The sequence below is a fragment of the Pararge aegeria genome, chromosome 2 (assembly GCF_905163445.1).
Source record: "Pararge aegeria chromosome 2, ilParAegt1.1, whole genome shotgun sequence".
Taxonomy (NCBI): Eukaryota; Metazoa; Arthropoda; class Insecta; order Lepidoptera; family Nymphalidae; genus Pararge; species Pararge aegeria.
The window spans coordinates 21,274,235-21,295,717 of NC_053181.1; the positions used below are offsets into that span (position 1 = coordinate 21,274,235).

At 37.1% G+C, this 21,483-nt stretch overlaps 1 protein-coding gene across 1 annotated transcript in view; it reads right to left on the reverse strand.

Moving 5' to 3' along the window:
* Positions 1-4,219: 4,219 nt before the first annotated feature.
* LOC120630986 (Down syndrome cell adhesion molecule-like protein Dscam2) overlaps positions 4,220-21,483 on the reverse strand; it is a 155,240-nt gene continuing 137,976 nt past the window's right edge. Inside the window, exons 15-37 of the mRNA XM_039900372.1 lie at positions 19,129-19,305; positions 18,480-18,624; positions 18,154-18,302; positions 17,340-17,559; positions 16,491-16,636; positions 15,941-16,109; positions 15,265-15,413; positions 14,738-14,884; positions 14,028-14,180; positions 13,301-13,430; positions 12,988-13,163; positions 12,284-12,463; positions 11,919-12,110; positions 11,429-11,617; positions 10,544-10,689; positions 9,957-10,098; positions 9,312-9,462; positions 8,383-8,534; positions 7,221-7,367; positions 6,668-6,823; positions 6,011-6,068; positions 5,384-5,461; positions 4,220-4,542 (exon numbers count right to left, since the gene is read on the reverse strand). Coding sequence (XP_039756306.1) covers positions 4,491-4,542; positions 5,384-5,461; positions 6,011-6,068; positions 6,668-6,823; positions 7,221-7,367; positions 8,383-8,534; positions 9,312-9,462; positions 9,957-10,098; positions 10,544-10,689; positions 11,429-11,617; positions 11,919-12,110; positions 12,284-12,463; positions 12,988-13,163; positions 13,301-13,430; positions 14,028-14,180; positions 14,738-14,884; positions 15,265-15,413; positions 15,941-16,109; positions 16,491-16,636; positions 17,340-17,559; positions 18,154-18,302; positions 18,480-18,624; positions 19,129-19,305 — 3,404 coding nt within the window. The 3' untranslated portion in view covers positions 4,220-4,490. The remainder of the gene's footprint in view (positions 4,543-5,383; positions 5,462-6,010; positions 6,069-6,667; positions 6,824-7,220; positions 7,368-8,382; positions 8,535-9,311; positions 9,463-9,956; positions 10,099-10,543; positions 10,690-11,428; positions 11,618-11,918; positions 12,111-12,283; positions 12,464-12,987; positions 13,164-13,300; positions 13,431-14,027; positions 14,181-14,737; positions 14,885-15,264; positions 15,414-15,940; positions 16,110-16,490; positions 16,637-17,339; positions 17,560-18,153; positions 18,303-18,479; positions 18,625-19,128; positions 19,306-21,483) is intronic.

A 21,483-nucleotide genomic window follows, 5' to 3' on the forward strand; every position in this document is an offset into this window, starting at 1 on the left:
CAGAGGACTGTATTTTCATTGCATAAGTTATTGAAATAATATGACTCTTCATTCTTCCGCTCTTTATGTTATAAAGCTTTCGCATGTTTAAAGGACATCGTAAACCATTACTAGTATGATTGTTTTAAAACGTTAATTTTTTGTACCTTTTTTTATTTGTAAGAGTTAAAATGCTTCTTGCCAATTAAAGTTTGTTTTTTGAATGAGGCAACTAAGTGAAACAATGAAATATCACTCAACAAAAAACAAAATGAAGATTTCCTTCCGATAAAGGAGAACATCGTGCCTGACAGATCTCCATAATGTTCTTTAAGGCGTGTGAAATCTATTAATCTACATTTGGGATGGCACTCGCCAAGCGTGGTGGACTAATGCCTAGACCTTTCTCATTATGAGACCAGAGTCTGTAGTGGGCCAATAATGATGATGATAACTTACTAATTACCTAAAAATAATATTAACAAGACTTGGGTATACTAATTATTTCTTGTTTATTATTTTAAGTCTTGTTTTTTAATTATGGTCTTATTAATTTATATAAGTGCTAATATTTATTAATAAAAAAGAGGTATTAAATTAATACTTATCGTACTTATTTGATATTTTTTCAATACCTAATAATTACTATCAGTGTTTCAAAGTATCTAATAATTAATGTCGTTCAAAATTATTAAGACTAGCGAACCCTCGTGACTTCGTCCGCCAATGAGTCAACTTCAGAAAATAGAACTTTAAAGAAACAATTCCGACCATTACGATATAATTTTAAAAATACTTTTATTTGGATTTTTGTTATTAATCTATGCTGTGAAACACCTATAATTCTTAAATATAATTATTGTATTTAGAGCGTTATTAATATGTTTTGTACTAAGACTGTGGGTACGAGCACCACCTCGTTAGCAGTTAGCACTTCAAGTCTGATATATATATATATATTTTTTATAGCCTTCTAACAGTGCGTGATGTCAGTAATTAATTATGGCCCTATAAACTATGGATCTTATTAGAAGCTTTGTTTTGAGTCAGTAGTTTCACGTGATAAAATCAGGATTGAGCAAATCTTTTGATGAATCGAGATTAGCCGACATAACTCAACGAGTCGCGAATCTGAAGTGGAAATGGGCAGGGACATAACTCGGAGACCGTTGAACGTTGGTTTCTCAAGATGCTGGAATAGCAATCATGCACCGGTAAATGCAGCGTTGGTTGACTTCCAACGAGGTAGACAGACAGCAAGCTAGTCGCTAGGAGCTACTGGAAACAATCGGCCCGCGTTCGTGGATTTAAGAACTTCAACAAATGAGCTGTGTGTAGCAGTGGACGTTTCGGGTTAATATGCTCTACCTTTTCCTATCACTGCTCATTAAACAAACTGACTTAGTGGTACTGACTTAAAACGGTAAAAGGCGGCACTTGCACGAGATGACTTTGTATTACATTAGGCTGCACACAGCGATATCTCACCAATGATATAATATGTTACTATCGTGTTGTCACATTTGGCTAAGTATTTTTGTAAAGCAAGTACCAAAGTCGAATACCTTAGTGACGAAAATACAACTTAGTTAATTTGTAGGCTTTGGTAGTGTAGGTGGATTCAAAAAGATGGCACTGATTTATTTTATAATTTGCGATTTTAATTTCCTTAAAAATATATCAGTGGCCCTTTTATATTTGATGAATCGATTTGAACATTTCTTTAGGGCGCTGCATTATGACGAACGACGGTACCCATCTAGGATTCGTTTGCAGTCTCTCTGCCGATCCGTACGTCCTGTGGAATCTTTGGGTTTTAAATAAATAAATACATATTTACGACACACAGTTTTTATTTCCATCATTCTGCCTATTATTATTAAATTAATAATTTTATTATTACACAACATGTATATAGAAAGATTTTTATACAATAGTGTATAATTAAAGGCTAATCAACTATAACCAACAATACAGTAAAAGAATTACGAATCGCTTATTATTAGCAGTCTATTATAATGATATGTATCTTTTGCGGTTTGGAACAGCCGTTTTAAGTTTAACTTACAATTATTTTAACTTATACTTTAGTAATGGAGCTAATTCAGATGTACCTTCAGCAATTTCTAATGAAAAAATTATCAAGTCTTACAACTGACTATCCTTGTCCAAAAAGAAAATCGTGAAAAGGATAGCATTAGTGTATTCATATTTATTCAATTAATCAGACCAGGCAATTTAGTCCTAAGATATTCTTTATACAGCTGAATTAGCACCAATGTCACTCGGCTTTTCTTAAAAAATACAGTAAATAAGTTTGCTCCTCATTTGACTTTAATACAATATTTTGATTTCAATACTTTTTGATGCAGTTTTAAAAAGCGGGGTTTTCCTGTCTGCCTGAGTCAACTTCTTAGCCAACTTTTTGTGACATTGAGTATTTTTTTTAATGTTTTTTTTAAATATGATTTTGAGTAATCATTGTTTATCATTTTCTGATTTGTTATCTTCATGAATTAAAGTAGGTAGGTAACTGATACATTTATATATTTTTACAGAAAGCCCAGAGAGAGTATGATTTCATATTTTATCACATTTCCTTCAGGCTTACACATTTATTCTGCCGAGTGACATTCTATGTAAAATTTCAATATATTGCGCACATAACGATGTTTTTCAATTCACGTAATACAATTTGCTTACTTAGGTTTTTATTATTTTTTATAATAAGAAGGTAAAAAAAACTTCAATTATAATTCAAAGTTCACTTAGGAGTTCTAAACATGAAAGATTTAAAATAAACGTTTGATAAAAAAACTTTTTAACAGAAGTAGACAATTTATTTTTAATCATGTATGAGTAATGCAGACTAGATAAATAGTAACAGAAGCCAAAATAGTCTTACCGATCGTAAGACTATTTATGATAAAAGTGAGCTAAAATCAGTGTGCAAAAACCGAAGCTGCCGGCAAGTTCTTAATTAATGATACTTATCAATGCACAAGTATATATTTAGTTTTGAGTTTTTTAATACAGTATTCATTACACTGTATTCTTACATAATAGCCATTTAACAAGCGAGTCAATAAATTATTGTAAAAATGTTGTCCAAAAGTAACTACAAATGTAGTAAGTAGTACAATTATTATTAATAGTTTATTGTTATTGACTTGTTTATGAACACTATTTAATTGAGCTAGAAGTAAAAACGGCATTAACTTTTATTTCAAAAACTTGGCTTGAAACACAATAACAGAAATTCTTGGTTTTCTATTTTTATTAATTGCTACCTACTCCTCTTTGGAATATAGGGCATTCCGTTTTGGGCCAAATATTCTTTTTTTTTAATTTAAAACTTATCAGTACCAGCCTGAAGTAAAGATATTGGCGTCGGTCACTTCCTTACTTTGGGGAGGATTTTAGGCTATCTGTTCCGAATATTACTACTAAGTCGGCTACTTTTTATTAGGTACCTTCACGTTGTTAACAGTTTTTTGTTAAGATTACAATACTGTAGTATGTGAAGATAAGCTGGTTTAATAATTTAATTTAAGTATCATATAGTTTTAAAGTTGTAATTATAAAAATATAGGTAATAAAAATGTTAGGTAAATTGCCATAGACAGACCTAAAGCCAAGTTATCGATCTATGCCTTTTCACATATAAGCAACAATTTAGTACCATTTCATGACATTACAATTTCTCTTGTAAAATCTGCGCTCTATAAAAAGAAAAAAAACAGTAATTAAAAAGTATATTTTTCTTTCGCATGCTTAGAGAACCCATATTATCCCCCATCTACATACCAGATAAATGTATGTAGTGATTTCTATTCGGCGCTTAAATTACAGCAAACGAAGTTTTCTACTTACAATTCTAATATTTACAAACCCATTCATTTTAATACTATTATGTTAAAACTGTCTGTAACAGCGGTTAAATAAATCACATTATTTAGGTAAATATTCTCTATGTAAGTAACAAATATTTCTTAACACTTAGCTATTGGGTTTCGTGAGAACGACTAAATCACAAAGTTGTAATCCTTGTCTAGGGTTTGAAGTCGTTTTTTAGTTTTTTTATATGAACGAGGCTTTACTTGGTAGCCTTATTGTGGTTTTACATACAACACAACATACATTAATTTATGAAAATAAAAAAGCTTATCCACGTACATTAGCTGTTTTATTAATTACTTTTGAGGAGCTGCCTCACAAAATATTATACAAAAGGGCAGTTTTTGTTATTTTATATTATATTTATCTCGTTTACAGTTTTTTCAGATTATCCAAAATTCATGAAGTGTAGGTTTTTGGATTTTCAAAAATAATTGCCAAGAACTAATTTTGTCGTGATATGTAATAAAATATTTTTGATGAAATGATTTTAATTTACGCATAAAAGCTTATTTCGTAACAAAATCTATGTAAAATAGGTGAGGTTGCGTTGAACGGTTCAGTTGAGTTATTTTTAGACTAAATATATAAAATCTACAATGGACCATGGAATGTTAGACGTGGATTGTGCATTCCCGACGTTCTTGTTCTTTTCTTTGTTGGTATCTGGAACAGTTTCAGTATTTATAACATGATATATTTAATGCGCACCAAGCGACTGTTGGTGCGTCAACACTAATTACCATTACATTAAGCATTTGAGCAATTAAAAGAATTGAGTCATAAGAAATTTGAAAAAAAATTCACAAATTTTAGTTTTGGTAAGTGTTAAATTTATATTCCGTGTAAAAAAAGCATATTATTTTCATTTCTTAGAAAATCTGGTAGTCAAACATCAAACATTCTTCTATGTATAAACAAAGAAATAAAAAAAAATATATGTGTGTACACTTGTACACGTGTTAGAAGTTATACCTCTTTGGCGTAACAAGATAAAAATCTTTTCAAAAATGTTATCTTTCGCTTTATTCTGCGTTTGTAGAAAAAATAAAACTCTAACAATAGAAATAGGTATTTAATACATTGAAAGATATACTCGTATCTCACTATTGGAAAACAAAGTTTCATCATTAATATTTAAGATTTTTGTTTATACAATTGAATCAATTAAATCACCGGAATGAGCCCGCAGACTTTAACAATTCAAAGTGTACAGTGTCAAACCTTTTATTGAAAAACGGAATTGTTGACTATAGCAAACTTTAGGGTGGAGGTTTTTCGTGTCCGGTGTGCGCGCGCATCGTAAAAATTTACTCTCTCTTTTTATAACTTCAAAAATACATTAAATCCTTGTGACAATCGTTTAAATGGCTCAATTTTTTTACACACCTAACTTACTTCTTTAACAATAATTTGTGGCAACGTATCGCTATGCATACAATCGATCTAACCCGAAGCATTATTGTTTCACAAAAAAAACCTTATATTGTTTTCTTTTGTAACTTACTTGTCTATTAGCGAGGATATATCAGGAGGCACTGGTGCAAATACTCCCGAAAGCCCATCGCTCCCGTTTTGACCTCCGCTGTAGAATAATAGCGATTAAGTGAAAAAAAAATTAAATAATACAAGGTATTTATGTCTCTTGTATTATTAAATTGTGATGTTCTGCCCAATAACTTTTTATCCTACAAAATTCAACTTAATGTAAATAACGTAACTATTTAATAACATTTTTCGACGGCACTTTTCGTATAACTCTGCTTTACTTCTCTCAAAGTAGCTAAATAAATAATATTATTGTATGTTGGCCATTAATATGACATAACAAAAATAAAAATTAGTTTTTTTTTACTATGAATTGATTTTTTATTACACATTGTGATATAATGCGAGCAAACGAGTAAGCGGGTCATGCTGCTAGTGATTATTCAAACAGTTTAAAATCTAGATTACTTCCCACTTCTTCCTGACTAGGTCAGTTAAGTTTGAACTCTATGTTACTTAATGTGAATGTGTTTGTTGTGGTGATGACTGGTGGTGGTGATGAGTGGTGCATGTGGGTGGTGGCGGTGGTGCAGTTGTGCGGGATGACGGTGGCGGGTGTTGGGGGGCAGGGAGGTACCTGGTCTACCTGCTGGCGGTGCGCCGCCCACTGCCGTACGCACTGCCGCCACCGGAGCCGCCTGAACCTGACAGCGCATAATTTTAGTTAATAAATCATGGTTTTTGACCACAGTAATTTTTTAAGTTTAGAATTGGTTTGTTCTTTATCTGTCTCTGGAAATTCTAGCTGATTTAAAAAGTTCGAAAGTCCGTTTATTGATTTCAGTACAGCAAATGAAATAATAAAATCACACGAAACAGTTTAGTAAAATAAAAAAGTCTTCTTTATGTAAAGCTGTTCCAGATATCTCTGCAAAAAAAGTGTGGAGTTGGTCAGATGTATGGCTTCTGCTCAAGTTCCGTTTCTTCTCATCATAGCCAGTTTTCCTTTTGTTTATGTAGCTGCATCCTGTAGCTTCCGCTGATTGAAAGCTTTTTGATTATTTTTTCTTTTAACTTCTTCATTCTCACAAATGGAGATGCATTCGCCTTCCATACCACCTCTCTGATGTATTTCAATACAAGGCTTACTTCTGGCCACGGGACAAACCGCATCGCGCGGTCCCGTCGCATAATAAAATAATGGGTAGGTGCATCTCCGGTCGTCGCTGCCCTGTTTGATGCTAGTCACCAGTCAGGTTGCGCGTCTTGTGGCCAGCACGTTACTGATCAGTATATCACGTACCTTTGGTAGTTGTGTTGGCAGCACTATCACTGTAGTCATCGGAGTCTGACCGCTCCCGCCAGTGTGGTGCGGGGGCGGGCGTGGGGGCGGGGGCGGGAGCGGCGCGTAGCCTGTGTCGCGCTTCCACTGTTGAACACTTTGAGAGGCTTGACTCATCTGTAAAGAAACCGAAATTTGACAAACAATTCAATTCCAATTCCAAAAAAAAATTATAGTCCTTGTTGCAAAAAGGTGCGAGCTCAGTTTGAGAGGAAATGTCAATATCACTAAAAAAAAGTGGGAGCCAAGACAAAAAATATTGAAACAAAAATCATATTTTGGTTCATACAGCATATTTTCTGTACTGTTAATTTTTTTTCACTTCTGTGGCTATATAACCATATAATGGCTTATAAGCCATATTATAAAACCCGTATAAATATTAGTAACTGGATAATATTATTAGAAATAAAGTAACTATAAGAACTAAACTACCAGAAACAAAAGATTCTATTTACAACTGCCTACCTAAAAAAACCTTAAAAAAGTATGATAATATATAAAAGCTGCGAACCGTATCTATAATGATCGCAAGCGCGTCTTCGCCTGCGGTGAGGTGGCGCAGCGTCGTCGTCGCGGCGCGCCAGCGTACGGAATTGCAGCGAGTGCGCCGCCGCACCGCCGCCGAACGTCGCATACGGACTGATCTCGTACAGCTCCGCTAAAACAAAATATAACTTACTAAAGCTTGAATGATACTTAATATACCACACTATAGTAGTGTATCACCCACCCACCACCCAAACTATAGTATATCACTGCAGACTCGGCCATAAATCATAATCGGACAAGGGATCTGCGCTAGGTGCGCGCGCACAAGGCCGTTATCGATAACGGAATCATCAAGGTTACGACTTAAACATACTGCATTAATTAAGTATGCATGGTAGCTAATGGGTACTAATGTGTTTAACTAGATTGTATAGTTCTCTTCGCGTGCATTACGAACGTGTAATGCATGCCTACTTCCCTTCTAATGCTATACAGTTCCCTACGAAAGTTGTTGCAAGAAAGAAGAAAAAACTTACAATCACTCTTTTAAAATTATAGTTAGGCTTAATATTAGGAGTGCGATAAGTATTATTTGTAATATAGTCCTAAGATCCTTAATCCTTTTAGGGGTGATAATTATTATCTATATTCTTCTTCTTTCTCTGGGCTTGTCTCCGCACTTGGTCGGCCGGAACCTTCCGTTGTACGTAGAAAGTATTATTGGTAATATAGTTCTAAGATCCTTAATCCTACCTAACAAAAAAAGAGACACTATGACACCCATAAACTATTTATATGCAAAAAACAACGTCGATCTGTTGTTTTGCGATGGAAGGACAAACCAAAAAGCTCTCAGAATTTTTGGCATTTATATTATGAGAAAGGATATATGTACGTAGATAACTCTAAATTGTTTATTTGGTGCAAACATTGCATTTGCTTGATGCCATCTGATTGCAACCGGTCCGTTTAATCTTGCATTAATGGTTTTTATAATATTGAGCGCTGGCAACATTTATTATTTATATATATTTTAATTTCGTATTTTCTAATAATTAAAATATTTATTAAACTTTTTAAGGATCCACAAAATGACCAAGAAAAAATCAAAACGCTACAGTCACGTCCAGATAATATGGCGAATATTATGGCGATTAGGTATATTACTAATTTACTATTCTTACCTGAAGAATCATCGTTGGATTTCTCATTGCCGTTGATGGATGAGGAGGAGTACAGTTTGTGTCCCTCTCGGAGCTTCTCCCTTTCGGCTTCGTTGCTTTCGCTAAGCTTGCGGTTGTCCCGCAAGTAGTGGTCGTTAGATAAGCAAAAGAACCTGGAAGAACAACATTCGTTAAATATGTTATGTTTACAGGTGCAGCCTCGGCTTTTGCAATCCAGATAAAAGATAGTCTCCAAGAACTTGATTGCTATATTTGCTACGACTGCTCTGATGAATTTTTCATATTATTGCACCAATGCCTTCTTAACGATATCGTGACTTGGGCATCGAACTCGGTCGGTAGACTAAAATCCTAACCAATAGGCTATTGTCGCCTAAGATTTGTTTCAAATATTTAGATCGGGAGCTTTATTGCAGCTTTAAACTACAGCTAGATAGTAATAGTCTTAGATTTATTGCTGCTTTTTTGGTGTTATTTTAATTTATTAATAGAATGATTGAAAATAATTGAAAAACGGATCAAAATGACTTAATGGTTATAAAATATTGTTTTCTGTTTTTTAATATGTGTATATCATCTAAATAATTGTTAGGTAGGTATCATGTATGTCTTACTCTAAAACACAGAGTTCAATAAAAATATAAGTTATCATTCCCATTTTCCAAGTATAAAATTAAGCTTGATGAAGCGAATGGAATATTATTCCGAAAACTTTTAGTTAAATGTCTATAATGTGAAAAAAGTTTCACTTTTACCGTGGTTTCATAAAACCATACAATCCGTTTTTTATTAATCTATTGCATGGTGCATGCAGTACAATGCTGAGCTGGAATCACTTTCTTCAGGTTGTGCACATAAGTGGCGTCGTTGAAATTGTGATCGTGTGGCGCAATGTGTAAGTAAAACTTTTCTTTCTTTGTAAAACTCACTTCCGCTTAGCGTGCAGTACACACAAAATGGCGGCCAACGCGCCCACGATCACAAGAGCACTGGCTGCGCACCAAACGAGTGCAGTCCGCATAGCCCCCGTGCGCGCACCCCCAGAGGGAGGCGGCACTACGCGTAGAGGAGGAATACGTCCTGAAATGAGGACATAAACATAAAGGTGACAAGTATTGGATAGAAGCAGATGTTAAGCTTAATTTTGATAATATATAAGGTGACAAGTTACAACACCGTGCCAGGCAGAATATTTTGTTCAGGCGAAAACTGGAACCATGCTCGCACTGTTACCGCTTTACACCCGTAGGATGCCGCGTATACACCGTTATGGGTATGCGGTTGATACCTATAACTAACTGGACCATGTCAGATGTGAATTGCACCTCTTTCTGAGTTCTATATCAAAGGCTTGCTTCGCGTATCGAAGATTGGATTGCGTATTAAAGGTAGTCCTGATTTAAACTAAACATTTTTTTTTAATTACTGATAATATACGCTTGATGAAAAGCAACGATAATGCCAAAGTTGTAAAGCGCTTACCTTGAAAACCCAAATTCACTCTCGCCTTGAAGGTACTCAAGTTATACGTGGCAGGAAACACTAGCATATCACTTAAAGATTTACACAAGTACCTCCAGCAAGGGTATGGGTGTCAGCTAGGAGCGTGACTCGTTCAACGCCGGCGTCGCTCCACGCTTCCACGGCCACTTCGTACCAAGCGCCCGGGGCTAATGCGCCGACCACGTGCCTCGCTGCACTCAGACCAGCTCCGGCCTGTAGAAAACCGACAGATAAAATAACAATATATATATTTGTTATGTCATATGATATCAGACAGCAATGGAGAGGAGCATGCTGAACATTAATAAATCGGACCGAGTATGTAACAAAACCATCTGAAAACATTCGAAAATAGAAGATGTTGCAACTAGAATAAAAAAAAATCATGGAATGGATGGTGGAAAAAATAGGAAAAGGAAACGAAGGTAGACAGTTTCCAAGTGGGAAGACGAAATAAAAGCAATATCAGGGGAAACATGGACTAGGAAAGCTATAAACAGAAAAAAGTGGAAAGGAGGGCCTTTGCCTACGTTGGGCAAACAACCATACTAAGTTGTCGGTCTCTAAGACTCAGCAGAGTCGTTAATATACTCGTACGTATAAATAACATAAATTGTAAAATCCTGTGCCTGAATAAATAATAAAGGCAAAAGCCAACCTGTATCCAATGGTCGTCACCAGCTCGCCGGTAGGCAACACGGAATCCAAGTATCGGGCAGCCAGCGTCGCGCCAAGCGTACAGGTTAATTTTGATTGCAGTAGCATTCGTATGGACGTGTTCTTCTGGTTTTGGCGCTTTGGGACCTGAGAAGACAATAAATTTAGAACGTGATTGCCGGTGTAATTAAATGCACATAAAGCTACGCCTCAGTTTTATGGACACAGGGCGACAATTTGTAGGACACGTTCCTTGGACGCCCTGCGAAATATTGCTCAGTTTACAAGTTTGTCAGTTGCCATCAGGTGAGCCATCTGCACGCACCGACAACTAATACTTGCCTACTATAAAAAAAGGAAACCTGGTAGAGTCATCACGAAGAAAACTTACAAAATCGGTAAGTTTTCTTCGTTTTCATAAAGGTAAATTGAACCTCAATTTCTCAACGATAGATAATTAATTAAAATTTCATGAACATGGGGATAGAACAACGAATTCAAGCCTTTTTGAGTTCCTTGGTTTACAAAGAGGAAACCTCAAAAATTGCATACGGTCAAAGTCAAAATAACAATTTGCGCGGACGATGTATTGTAAGCTATTTCAGACCTCAAATCATTGTTTTCCCACTGCTCATTATATTCTGCGTCTAAAGTTTTATTTGGCCATGAGAGATATAATTTTGCGAAGAGCAAATATCCCTAAAGAACACAGGAAGACTGGTGTGAACATCAATTAGGTCAGATAAGTAGCCGTCGAAAACTTCTCAAAAAGATCTGTGATCTGTGAAGATATAAAACGGGTTTTGCTCTGCGCAACGGATGAACGAGTGTTTCTGGGAAATTATTCCGATCACACAATAAGAGGGTACAATCTTATGTTACTCACGTCCGCCTCTAGTAGTAGCAGTGAGTATTTCGCTGGGCGGTCCTAGGGATATCTTATTTTGAGCCTGAATCTTCGCGTTGTATGTTGTGCCACATTTCAACATGTCCATGGTGTAGGAAGTCTGTTCTGGCGATAGTTCGATGCTGTGCCACTCTGTTTCGGATGCTTGTTTGTACTGCAGGATGTATCCTAGATTCAACGAAAAACATTAATTTGATTGTACATACTACTCCTGCAAGACTTTTCAAGATACTCAAAGAATTTGACTGGCACGTAAGCGTATAATACAGTATGCGTTCAAAGGGTTTCAGATAAATGCCTATTAGTAAGTATGTCCGGTTGAATGGTACCTTGACTGGTGCGTCAAATGGTTCTAAACGTTGATTAGTTGATGTGGAAGTGAAATATGATATTATTTTTTTGAGGTCTGTGTTTTATAGTTTTAAACAGTTTAAAAGCCATGCCATACTTATAATTACTACGTCCTTACCAAGAACAGGCTGGTCAGTATCAGAAGTGGGAAGGCTCCAGTGTAGCTTGATACTAGTAGCAGTTGTGTACTGAAGGGATAAGGCTGGTGCCCCGGGTGGTAGCACTGCTTTAACCACGTAAACAATGGAGTCCTCGCCGATGCTGTTTGTGGCTGTGCACGAGAAGTTGCCAGATGATTGCTCGTTTACTTCTGCAATTAAGATAAAATTGTGCAAGTAGTTAAAAACTGTCAACTGATATCAACAAAACCTTTATTTTGTGCGAAATTAAGATATTTTTTGGATATAGTAGATACTTCCGAACATCATTGGGCAGTGTTTTTGAAATGAGTTAACATGCCTATAGCGTGAACACACTGAGTACCTCGTATATGCAGGTGGCCGGATCTGGTGACCTGGTAGTACCGGTGGTGCGTGACGGGCGCGCGCGCGTGCGTCCAGCGCGTGCGGGGAGCGGGCGCGCCCACCGCCGCGCACGCCAGCAGCGCGCCGCGCCCCGCGCCCACGCGCCGCTCGCCGCCGAACGAGGCGATGCGAGCTGGTACTGGTAGTCAAAAAAACAAGGTTCTAGATTCCTGATATTCAAAACTTTATATTCTTTATCACTCGCAGGGTTACTAGGGAAATGTGATCAGTGAAAACAGAGCTAATTTATTTTGACAGTGAACATGTTTATCAAATTGGATATTATATTAACCTTAATATAGCTATCTCGTAGTTTTAATTATATTTGTACCTACTAATTAAACAATAGTCGCAAGTCTCAATATTTTAACTATGGTCCAGGGAGAACAAAGAGAGGACATTAAGGTAAACGTGCTCTCTTTTATCAATCACTACTAATAAAAATCTCAAGAAGGATAGAACTCAGGCAAAGAGTTTTAACATAATTACATTTTTTATACAGGGTTGAGACCCTCTACCCAAACATAGAACACCTGCACAGTACAATATTCTCAATTCCCAGAACATAAATAATCTCCAGCTAAACTTAAGTTAAACCTGTCAACAGCTAAGCTTTCCAACAAGATATAAATAAATAATTAAGGATATATATCACAAGCTTACTCCTTGCGCTCGGTCCTTGTCCTACCACAGGCGTCGATTCTCCTTCACCAGAACCCGTGGTAGCAGATGCCCAGAACTCGTAGAGCTGGTTTTCCATGAGATTTCTCACTTGGAACATCAGCTCTATTTCAGGGTTCTTATCAGCAGACACAGTGAAGCTTAAATGTTTACCTAACCTGTCACAAAAATGTTAAACTAAAGATTTCAACCCCAAAGTTAAATTATCAACTAATTAGTTCAGACGATTTTTTATCAATAATTGATCTTAAAAACTGAAAAAGTAACTAAGAAGATGAAAAAGTTGACGACTCACCGCCCCGCTTCGCGATAGTAAACGGTGTAGTGCGATATGACACCGTTGGGGTGTACGGGAGGCAGCCAGCTCACGAGCACTGAGTCGCTGGAATACGGCAGCGCTTTTATCTTTTCTGGAGCTGATGGCACTGCAAATATAATATAGATACAGCTTTTGAAATAATAACTTATAACGTTTGTATCAATAATATGTAGCTGATGTTATGCAACCATGAAGTAATTACGTCTCCTGATATTTTTTGTCCAAAGTTCATTTAATAGATTAAATTGCTCTAAAAGTAAGGCATAATTACCATTTCTAAAGCTGTAAGCGGTTCCCAGCGAATCGCTGGGAGCCGCTGGACTGTGTTCGCACACCTCGTTGGGTGTCAACCAAAGCTGCGTTCACGCTATTATAGCTAATCGATTCCACCTAACTGGATAATGTATCCTTGGTATAAACAATCGTTTACAAATTCAGAAACCAGAGCTCCCAACGATTTTTGGTTGAAGCGGAACATGAGCGTTAGACAAGTAAGTAGTTAATACTCGTACGTATTTTTATTTTTTTTTCCAACTTAGAAATACTCTATTTTATAAACCTTGGGAAATTGTGACTTTTAGCTTAGTACTTTAGGAAATTGTAATGTAATTTGTGATTCTATAATCTATATACTTCGGGCTTGTCATTGGACGCCGCTAAAAACAGATTGGGCACCACGGTGTGGCCTTCGCTTTAGACATACCATCTTCCTCGGTCATGCAGTAGGTGGGCGCGCTGCGCTTGCCGTCCCCCGCGGCGGTGTAGGCGACCACTTGCAGCGAGTAGTTGCTGTACTTGTGCAGCGTGTGCAGATACGTCTCCGTCGTCGACACGCGCTTTATTTCCGCACCCTCCGCTGTCAAATGTGAAAGCAATTTGGAAGATTGTACATGCCAAGCCAAGTGTGCGGATTGATTAATCCGCTTATGGAGAACTGGCACGTATTACGATGTTTCCCATGACCATAAAGTGATATTTAATTGCTTGAAATGCACTTAACTCTCAACAAACGGGTGCGTGCCGAGGTTCGCATTCTTTTCCTGGAAAAGGGAACCCCCTCGCACCTATCGGGCTATCATGATACTTAAACATAATTTGGGGAGCTAGAGAAACTATGAAATTTTTTATACGACTCAGTGGGTAGCTTCCCATGCGGTTGTCTTCCTACAAAATGCACAAATTTACAGCAATTGTTGTAGATATACCTATATCGCAAATTATTGAGCTGATGACATGCCGCCAAGGATTGGCAACAATCAGACAAGTTACAGAACCGAAGGTGGCGAGAAAGTCTAGAGACAACAAATTTTTCTAGATTAGTGAAGTTAAAGATTTGAGGACGAGAAATATTTTATCTAACAATTTTTGATGTAGTACAGTTCATTATTATCCATAGTTATAGTAAATAATTACCATGGCTAGTAGATAGTGGTGCGTAGATGATTTTGTAGCCCTGTATGATGCCGTTGCGGAAGGCCGGCGGTGGAGGTGCCCACGATACCTTGATACTCGATGATGATAGAGCAGAGCACGTCACTCTAGTTGGAGCCGCTTCTGGAACTGAAGATACCAGGGCATTAAACTACAATGTTATCGTTTCAAATATGGCTCAGAATAATACCCATACACTGGTTGAAAACTGAAATCATTATAAGTAAAATTGATGTATGGTTAGTGTCTGCAAGATTCCAGACTAAAGGCTAGACTTTTTATGTAGGTTTATGAAAATATTGCGTTTTAGCTTACTCCTACTCATATTGTGTTCAACGATTTTTTTATCAGATGAAATCGTCAACAAGTGCAAAATATATATTACATGCTTTTTCCAGCATGCTTCGTCTACGTTTCTTATGGTTTTTTACAAATACCGTTGAAACTGATTTTTTTCCTGGGATAAAATAGATATTCTCATATGAAATTCATAAATAACATGTTCTCACCTCCTTCTAAGGTCGTGGCAGTGACGGGAGCAGAAGGAGGTCCGGCCGCGACTCCATTGAATGCTCTCACTCGCACCTCGTATCGCGTAAACTTCTTCAACGCTGATAAGGTTAACTCGCTTGCTGACCAGCCGTTAACTGTTAGAGTTCTGCAAGTAATAAACAGAATAGAACTTTAACTAAGAATACTCATTTAACTTAGCAGACTATACGTATATTACGTGAAAATTGAAATGGTAAGGTATCGTAGAAAGAACCGGGTTTGGTTTGTGGTCTATAATAAAATAATTCGAGAAGCATGAAGAATTATTTATCGCTAAAGAAGATATGAGTTAGGGAGAATTACTATCACCATGCTCATTTCAGCTGCTAAGCAGCATTGTTGCAATATTGTGTTTCGGTCTGTAGGACGTGGTTGCCGGTGTTATTACAGAGGCTTAACACCTACGTCTCAGGTTGACGGACACAGGGTAGCGCATTGCAGGACGAGTTCCTTGTATGCCTTGCGTAATGTGGCTCTCTTTTGAGCCTTGTATGAGCTTGAACTTACCATCACGTGTACTCTCTACTTCGTCCGTCAATTATTAGTGCATAAAAAAATACTTTTCTAAAGTTAAGTGAAAAGATATTGAAAGTAAAAGTAAGTATCCCTCATGGTTATGCATGAATGTTTTACCTAGTTGAATTGGGGAGTGTCACAGCGTCCGGACCTAGCTCCGCGCAAGACACGGAGTATCCTAGTAGTTCACCATGCCATGCGTCCCGTGGAGGTGAGCGCCAAGATACGTGCAGTTCTCCTGCCGCACCTGCTGATACTGATACGCCGCTTGGAGCTTCTGATGGTGCTGGAAGTTCGAGGATAAAGATTATAAAATTTATAAAACTTGGGAAACTTATAAAACTTGGGAAATTATTCATTCTAGATGTTTTAGGATTTTTGTTCTCAATTATATTTTGGCAAACTTTGAAGATGAAAAAGTGTAATGTTTCGCCACTGGCCATATAATAGTGTCATGAAGTAGGGTTCTAAGATTTGGAATAAGAATACCTTATGACTCTTGTAAGACTTAACGCTCTTTTCAGTATAAAGTTCCAGAACACTTTACGTTCCTAGGAGGCATTAAATTTATTTTCAACAATAGAGATAAACCCAGGGCAATACTTCGTCTCTTACTCGTTTGATTACTCTTATGTTTTGGGATAGTTTATTAATGTTTTATGAATACCTTCCTCTTGTGTCTTGACGACTACAGCTTCAGTGAACGCACTGTGATCAATTTGATTGACGGCAGCTATGCGTATCATGTATGCTGTGTGTGGGCGTAGGCTGCTTAGTAGGGCTTCGTAGTGGATATCACCTTTCTTGGTAAGCCTGCAAAGTAAAAAAAAAAATACGTGGGTCCACCGCTGGTGCTAATAATCTATATAAATAATTAGTGTACAAAGTATACTTACTTAAATTTCTATCGGAAATGTAATGAAACTTTTTTGGATAAGTTAGAATTCTAACTGGAAAGAATCAACACATTTTTTGTAAATTTACTTTTTCAACTTGTTTTTTTGTAAGAATATAGCCTTCTCTTAAGTGAAGTATTATAATAGTGGATCTTTTTGTGACAGAGCTCGTCCGGGCTATTACTACAACCATGAATATTTCTGGCTCCAAGCAGAACGTTTTGGTCTGAAGGGTGTAGTTTCCGGTGTTATTACAGACATATGAGTACTGCGCTTCAGGTTATTGAACATAGCGCGGCACTTAGCAAGACTTTATTCTTGCATGCCGTACGCTGCTGCTCTTTTTAAAGGTGATTATTTTCCGCTTACCATCACGAGGGCTATCGTGTATGGACGATAATTTTACGTGATTACGTTAACGATAGATGCGGCACAAGCCAAATGCTTATGCCGATCGTGCCTCTCTATCGCTTTTTCTGCCCTCTCGCTTGCACGCTGAGCTCAGGCGGAACGTGACAATGCTTTTTCGTGCGTGCAGCCGCCATTCATCGATTTATCGTGATAACGTCACAAACCTAGGGACAGAGATTGAAGCAATCTATTTTAGGCATTCAACTTACGTGACGTGTGAATGGGAATGGGTCCCGTGCAGTGACACGTTGATGGTGGTGGCACCGTCCCAGTGCGACACGCGGATGGCGCCCTGCGCTGACAGCGCCGTGTACTGCAGCGTGTAGCCCAGCAGCGGCGAGTTGCCGTCGAAGCGCAGACTCCACGACAGCCGCACTGCGCGCGACTGGATTTCGGTTACGGACAGAGATTGAGGCGTTTCCGGCTTTTCTGTGAATATATATATATACACTTGAAAATCTCTTAATTTATCATCAAACTCAAATTCAAAATCAAAAATCAAAAAAATCAAAATTTGTTTATTTCAATTAGGCCCTATATATGCAGTTTTGAAACTTCAAGTTTTTCTGCTTGTATTGACTCTAGCACCCTATTTTATCAGGGCAGAGGTCGTAGTCTACGTTGGCGATGAGGAGTTTGGTAGACCTCACACGCCTCTGAGACCATTATGCAGAACTCTCAGAATTGCAGATTTCTTAACAATATTTTCACTATCATATTTAATTATTTAAAATTTACTCAAATAAAAGTCTGAGGTGCGTGCATCAAACTCGGTTCCCCCGGGTACTCACGAGATCCTTACCCGGAGTACTCGTATTTAATACCTTTTCCTTTTTCAACTCAATTCAAAATTCTCTTCATTTTATAGTTTGCATAGTTTCAGATTTTTTGTAACATTGGAAGATATACCTAACTCGAAGTGCATAAAACAATCAAATGAACTTAGGATGTGAATCCCATGCACTTAGGACCTGTTATATGTTGAAATTGATACTTAAAGCACTCGTTAGTAAGATTTCGCACCTTGGACGGAGAGATAAATATAATGGTCGCTGTGGCCGTACGCGTTGACCGCCTGGCACTTGTACACGCCGGAGTCCTGGCGGTCGGTGCGGCTGATGTACAGCTGCGACCTTAAACCACTATCAGTCTTTGCTTCTGATATACTTAACCTGCAACACGGAATTATTTCGTGAAATTATTTCTTTGCCAGTGCCATTTTGGCAGTTTGGTCGGAAGGTTGTGAAGACTTTAAGTTTTTTTTTAATTTAATTTTGAATTTTTGTGTATTCCCAATTAAAAGTTTTGTTTCTTCGTTTCTAATTAACTAAATTAGCATTTAACGATACCTATAGGTAGAAAGATCTAGCGGTGCGTTGTCTCGTGACCAGGAAAGGCGGAGAGGAGCGTCACCTCGCGCCTCGCACACCAGCGTCGCGCCCGCCTCGCGCCTCGCGGACACGTTGTGCGACGTCACTTCAAACCGCGCCGGCTCTGCCGAACGACGTCACGTAATAAAAAGGCCTCTATAGTGGAAAGTTTGACTACTTACTCTTGGTATTATAAAACGTCATCCCGTGAGAATTGACAAAATTAAAAAAAAAGTAGATATACATTTTTGAAACGTAAAGCATGTCTGTTTGTAGTGACTCTGGCAACTGTATGCCACTTTTTTTTTTTAAGAACGACCATTCATCCTCAATTCCAAATCAGATTATGGGACATATCTACAGCGTCATTCGTATTGTCCAAAGAAAATAATAAAAATTGTGTATTTATTTAATAGAAGAAAATTCTGGCCGCACGTTATGATCGCTTAGTTTAAGAAGTTACCTTGAACTCTCCAAGAATAGGCTTATTGATATCTCATCTACTAACCAGTTGTTTCCTATTTAGAAGAAGGAATCATTAAAAATTTCAGTAAACATTCACATTAGTGCTGGATGCTTCCTTTTCAGTTATTCATCATGAGAAATCAATTCTTATTTCTGAACTTACCATTAATTGCTACAAAAATATTCTTAGAGAGTGGAGTGCCGACTCCGTTCTCAGCTTTGCACATGTAGTAGCCCTCGTCATAGGCAAGAGCTGCCTCGATCCCGAGAGTACCGTTCGACAGGAACTGAAACCTTCCTCCTAGGTTCACTATGGGAACGAAGTCTGATGCAGAACCGGCTGGAACAATACGACATATATTAACTGACGATAAACTCTTCAGCTGCTTTGTATTTTGAAATGAGATTTTAACAACATCCTTACTTTCTTACTAATAATATAAATCTGGAAACTTGTTTGTTTGTCCAGCAGCCCGCTCTAACTCTGAATCCAAACAACTTGATTTTTGAACTTAAGTTAGTTTTAATCCCACGCATAACATGTTTTTATTTTAATTTAAAAATAGAAAACTCCACTGTTTTTCTAGGAGTGACCTTAGATTGTAAACTACAGTGGGGTACCCATATAGAAAGCCTAGCGAGTAAACTCAGCTCAGCTGCATATGCAATCAGGAAAATTAGACAGCTTACCGATGTTGAAACAGCTAGGCTTGTTTATTTCGCATACTTTCACAGTATTATGACCTATGGGATCTTGATGTGGGGAAAAGCTGCAGATATTGAAAGTATATTTATACTACAGAAAAGAGCCGTACGATCAATATATAAACTTGGATCACGCGAATCGCTTCGTGAAAAATTTAAACAAATAGGTATTCTTACAGTAGCTTCGCAATACATTTATAATAATATAGTCTTTGTGAGGCAAAATATTACTCTTTATAAATCAAAAGCTGAAATTAACAATCGACTTACCAGAAACGGTCATAAATTAGTGATATCTGCATATCGTCTGCGAAAGGTGCAGAACTCCTTTGTGGGGTTGAGTATACGCTTTTACAACATGATTCCTAAGGAAATTCTTGACCTACCAATGCATACATTTAAAAAATGTGTAAAAACGCATCTAGTACAGCGAGGTTACTATACATTTGATGAATTCCTCAATGACAAGGTAGAATGGAAGCAGGCTGGCTGCTTCCATTTTACTCTCGCTCTCATCTCCCGCAAGATAGCAAAATGATTGTAAATGTTGATGTTGGAAAAGAGCAACTACTTAGTTTCTTGCCGGCTCTTCTCGGTAGAATCTGCTTTCCGTTTCAAAAGTGCTTATATTAGGCCTAAGTGAAATAAATGAATTTTGAATTTTGAATTTTTTTGAATTTGTTTATTATTTAACTCTGGCAACAACAGACTAGTATATTTGTACTTCCCGTTGTATTATTACAGTTTTTTCCAATTCTCGTGGGAAGCATTTGTTTTCCTGGAAGAATAAGTAGCTTATGTTCTCGTAGTAACTCTCAACTTCTCAACTAAGTATATTATGCCAAAAATGAAGTTGATCAGTTGCTTATTTAGAGCGTAAAGTAAGGACAGGCACTTTCACAATTATAATATTAGGTAAAATACAATCCACCTACGGGGTTCTCTATAGCAAACAAAATATATGTTATCTTGAATATATTTCTGACTTGATAGCTCTCCGCTATACTTGATAAGGTATAATATTCTCGCCAGAGAGAATACAATGATCTCTACCGAATATTAATACCGTAATTGCGAGTACGGTTTTACTGGTTAATTTTGATATTTTAAGAATTTAAAAAATACTATATAATATGTTTTTATTACTGATTTTTGTCTACAACCAAAGCCGTTGACACAGTACGCTGTGAGTGTACACACTCTCAATTAGAAATTTAAAAAAGGTAGCTCAACAATGCGTTTGCTGTTATCACTATCACTACAAACATAGTGTAAAACAAAGTCGCTTCCCGCTGTCTGTCTGTTCCTACATGAGCGTAGATGTTTAAAACTACACAACGGATTTCAACGCGGTTTTTTTCAATAGATGGAGTCATTCAAGAGGAAGGTTTATATGTATAATACATGCAAAATATATTTATTTTAAAGTTTTCTAATGTGATGTCATAAACAAACACATTTTTTGCGCTTAAATTGCAAACACTGTCGAAATCCTACGAGGTGGAGCCAAATACGGTTAAACAGTATTTTTACACTTTCAAATGGTCTACAAAAACGTTCGCAATGGTATATGTTTATAGCCAAAGGATAACCACACACACAGAAAATATGGGTTATTTACAAAACTGTTTTATACAATACAGTATTATTCCTTATCCAATTAAATACAACGTATCTTACGTTGCGCGTTTTATGAGGCTCAAAATTGACCTTTACAGCAAATTTATTAAAATGAAAACCATAGAGGATATCAGAGATTTAAAAAGACATTCAAACTCCCGAAAAACTAATTCGAATTATAAAAACACTTGCA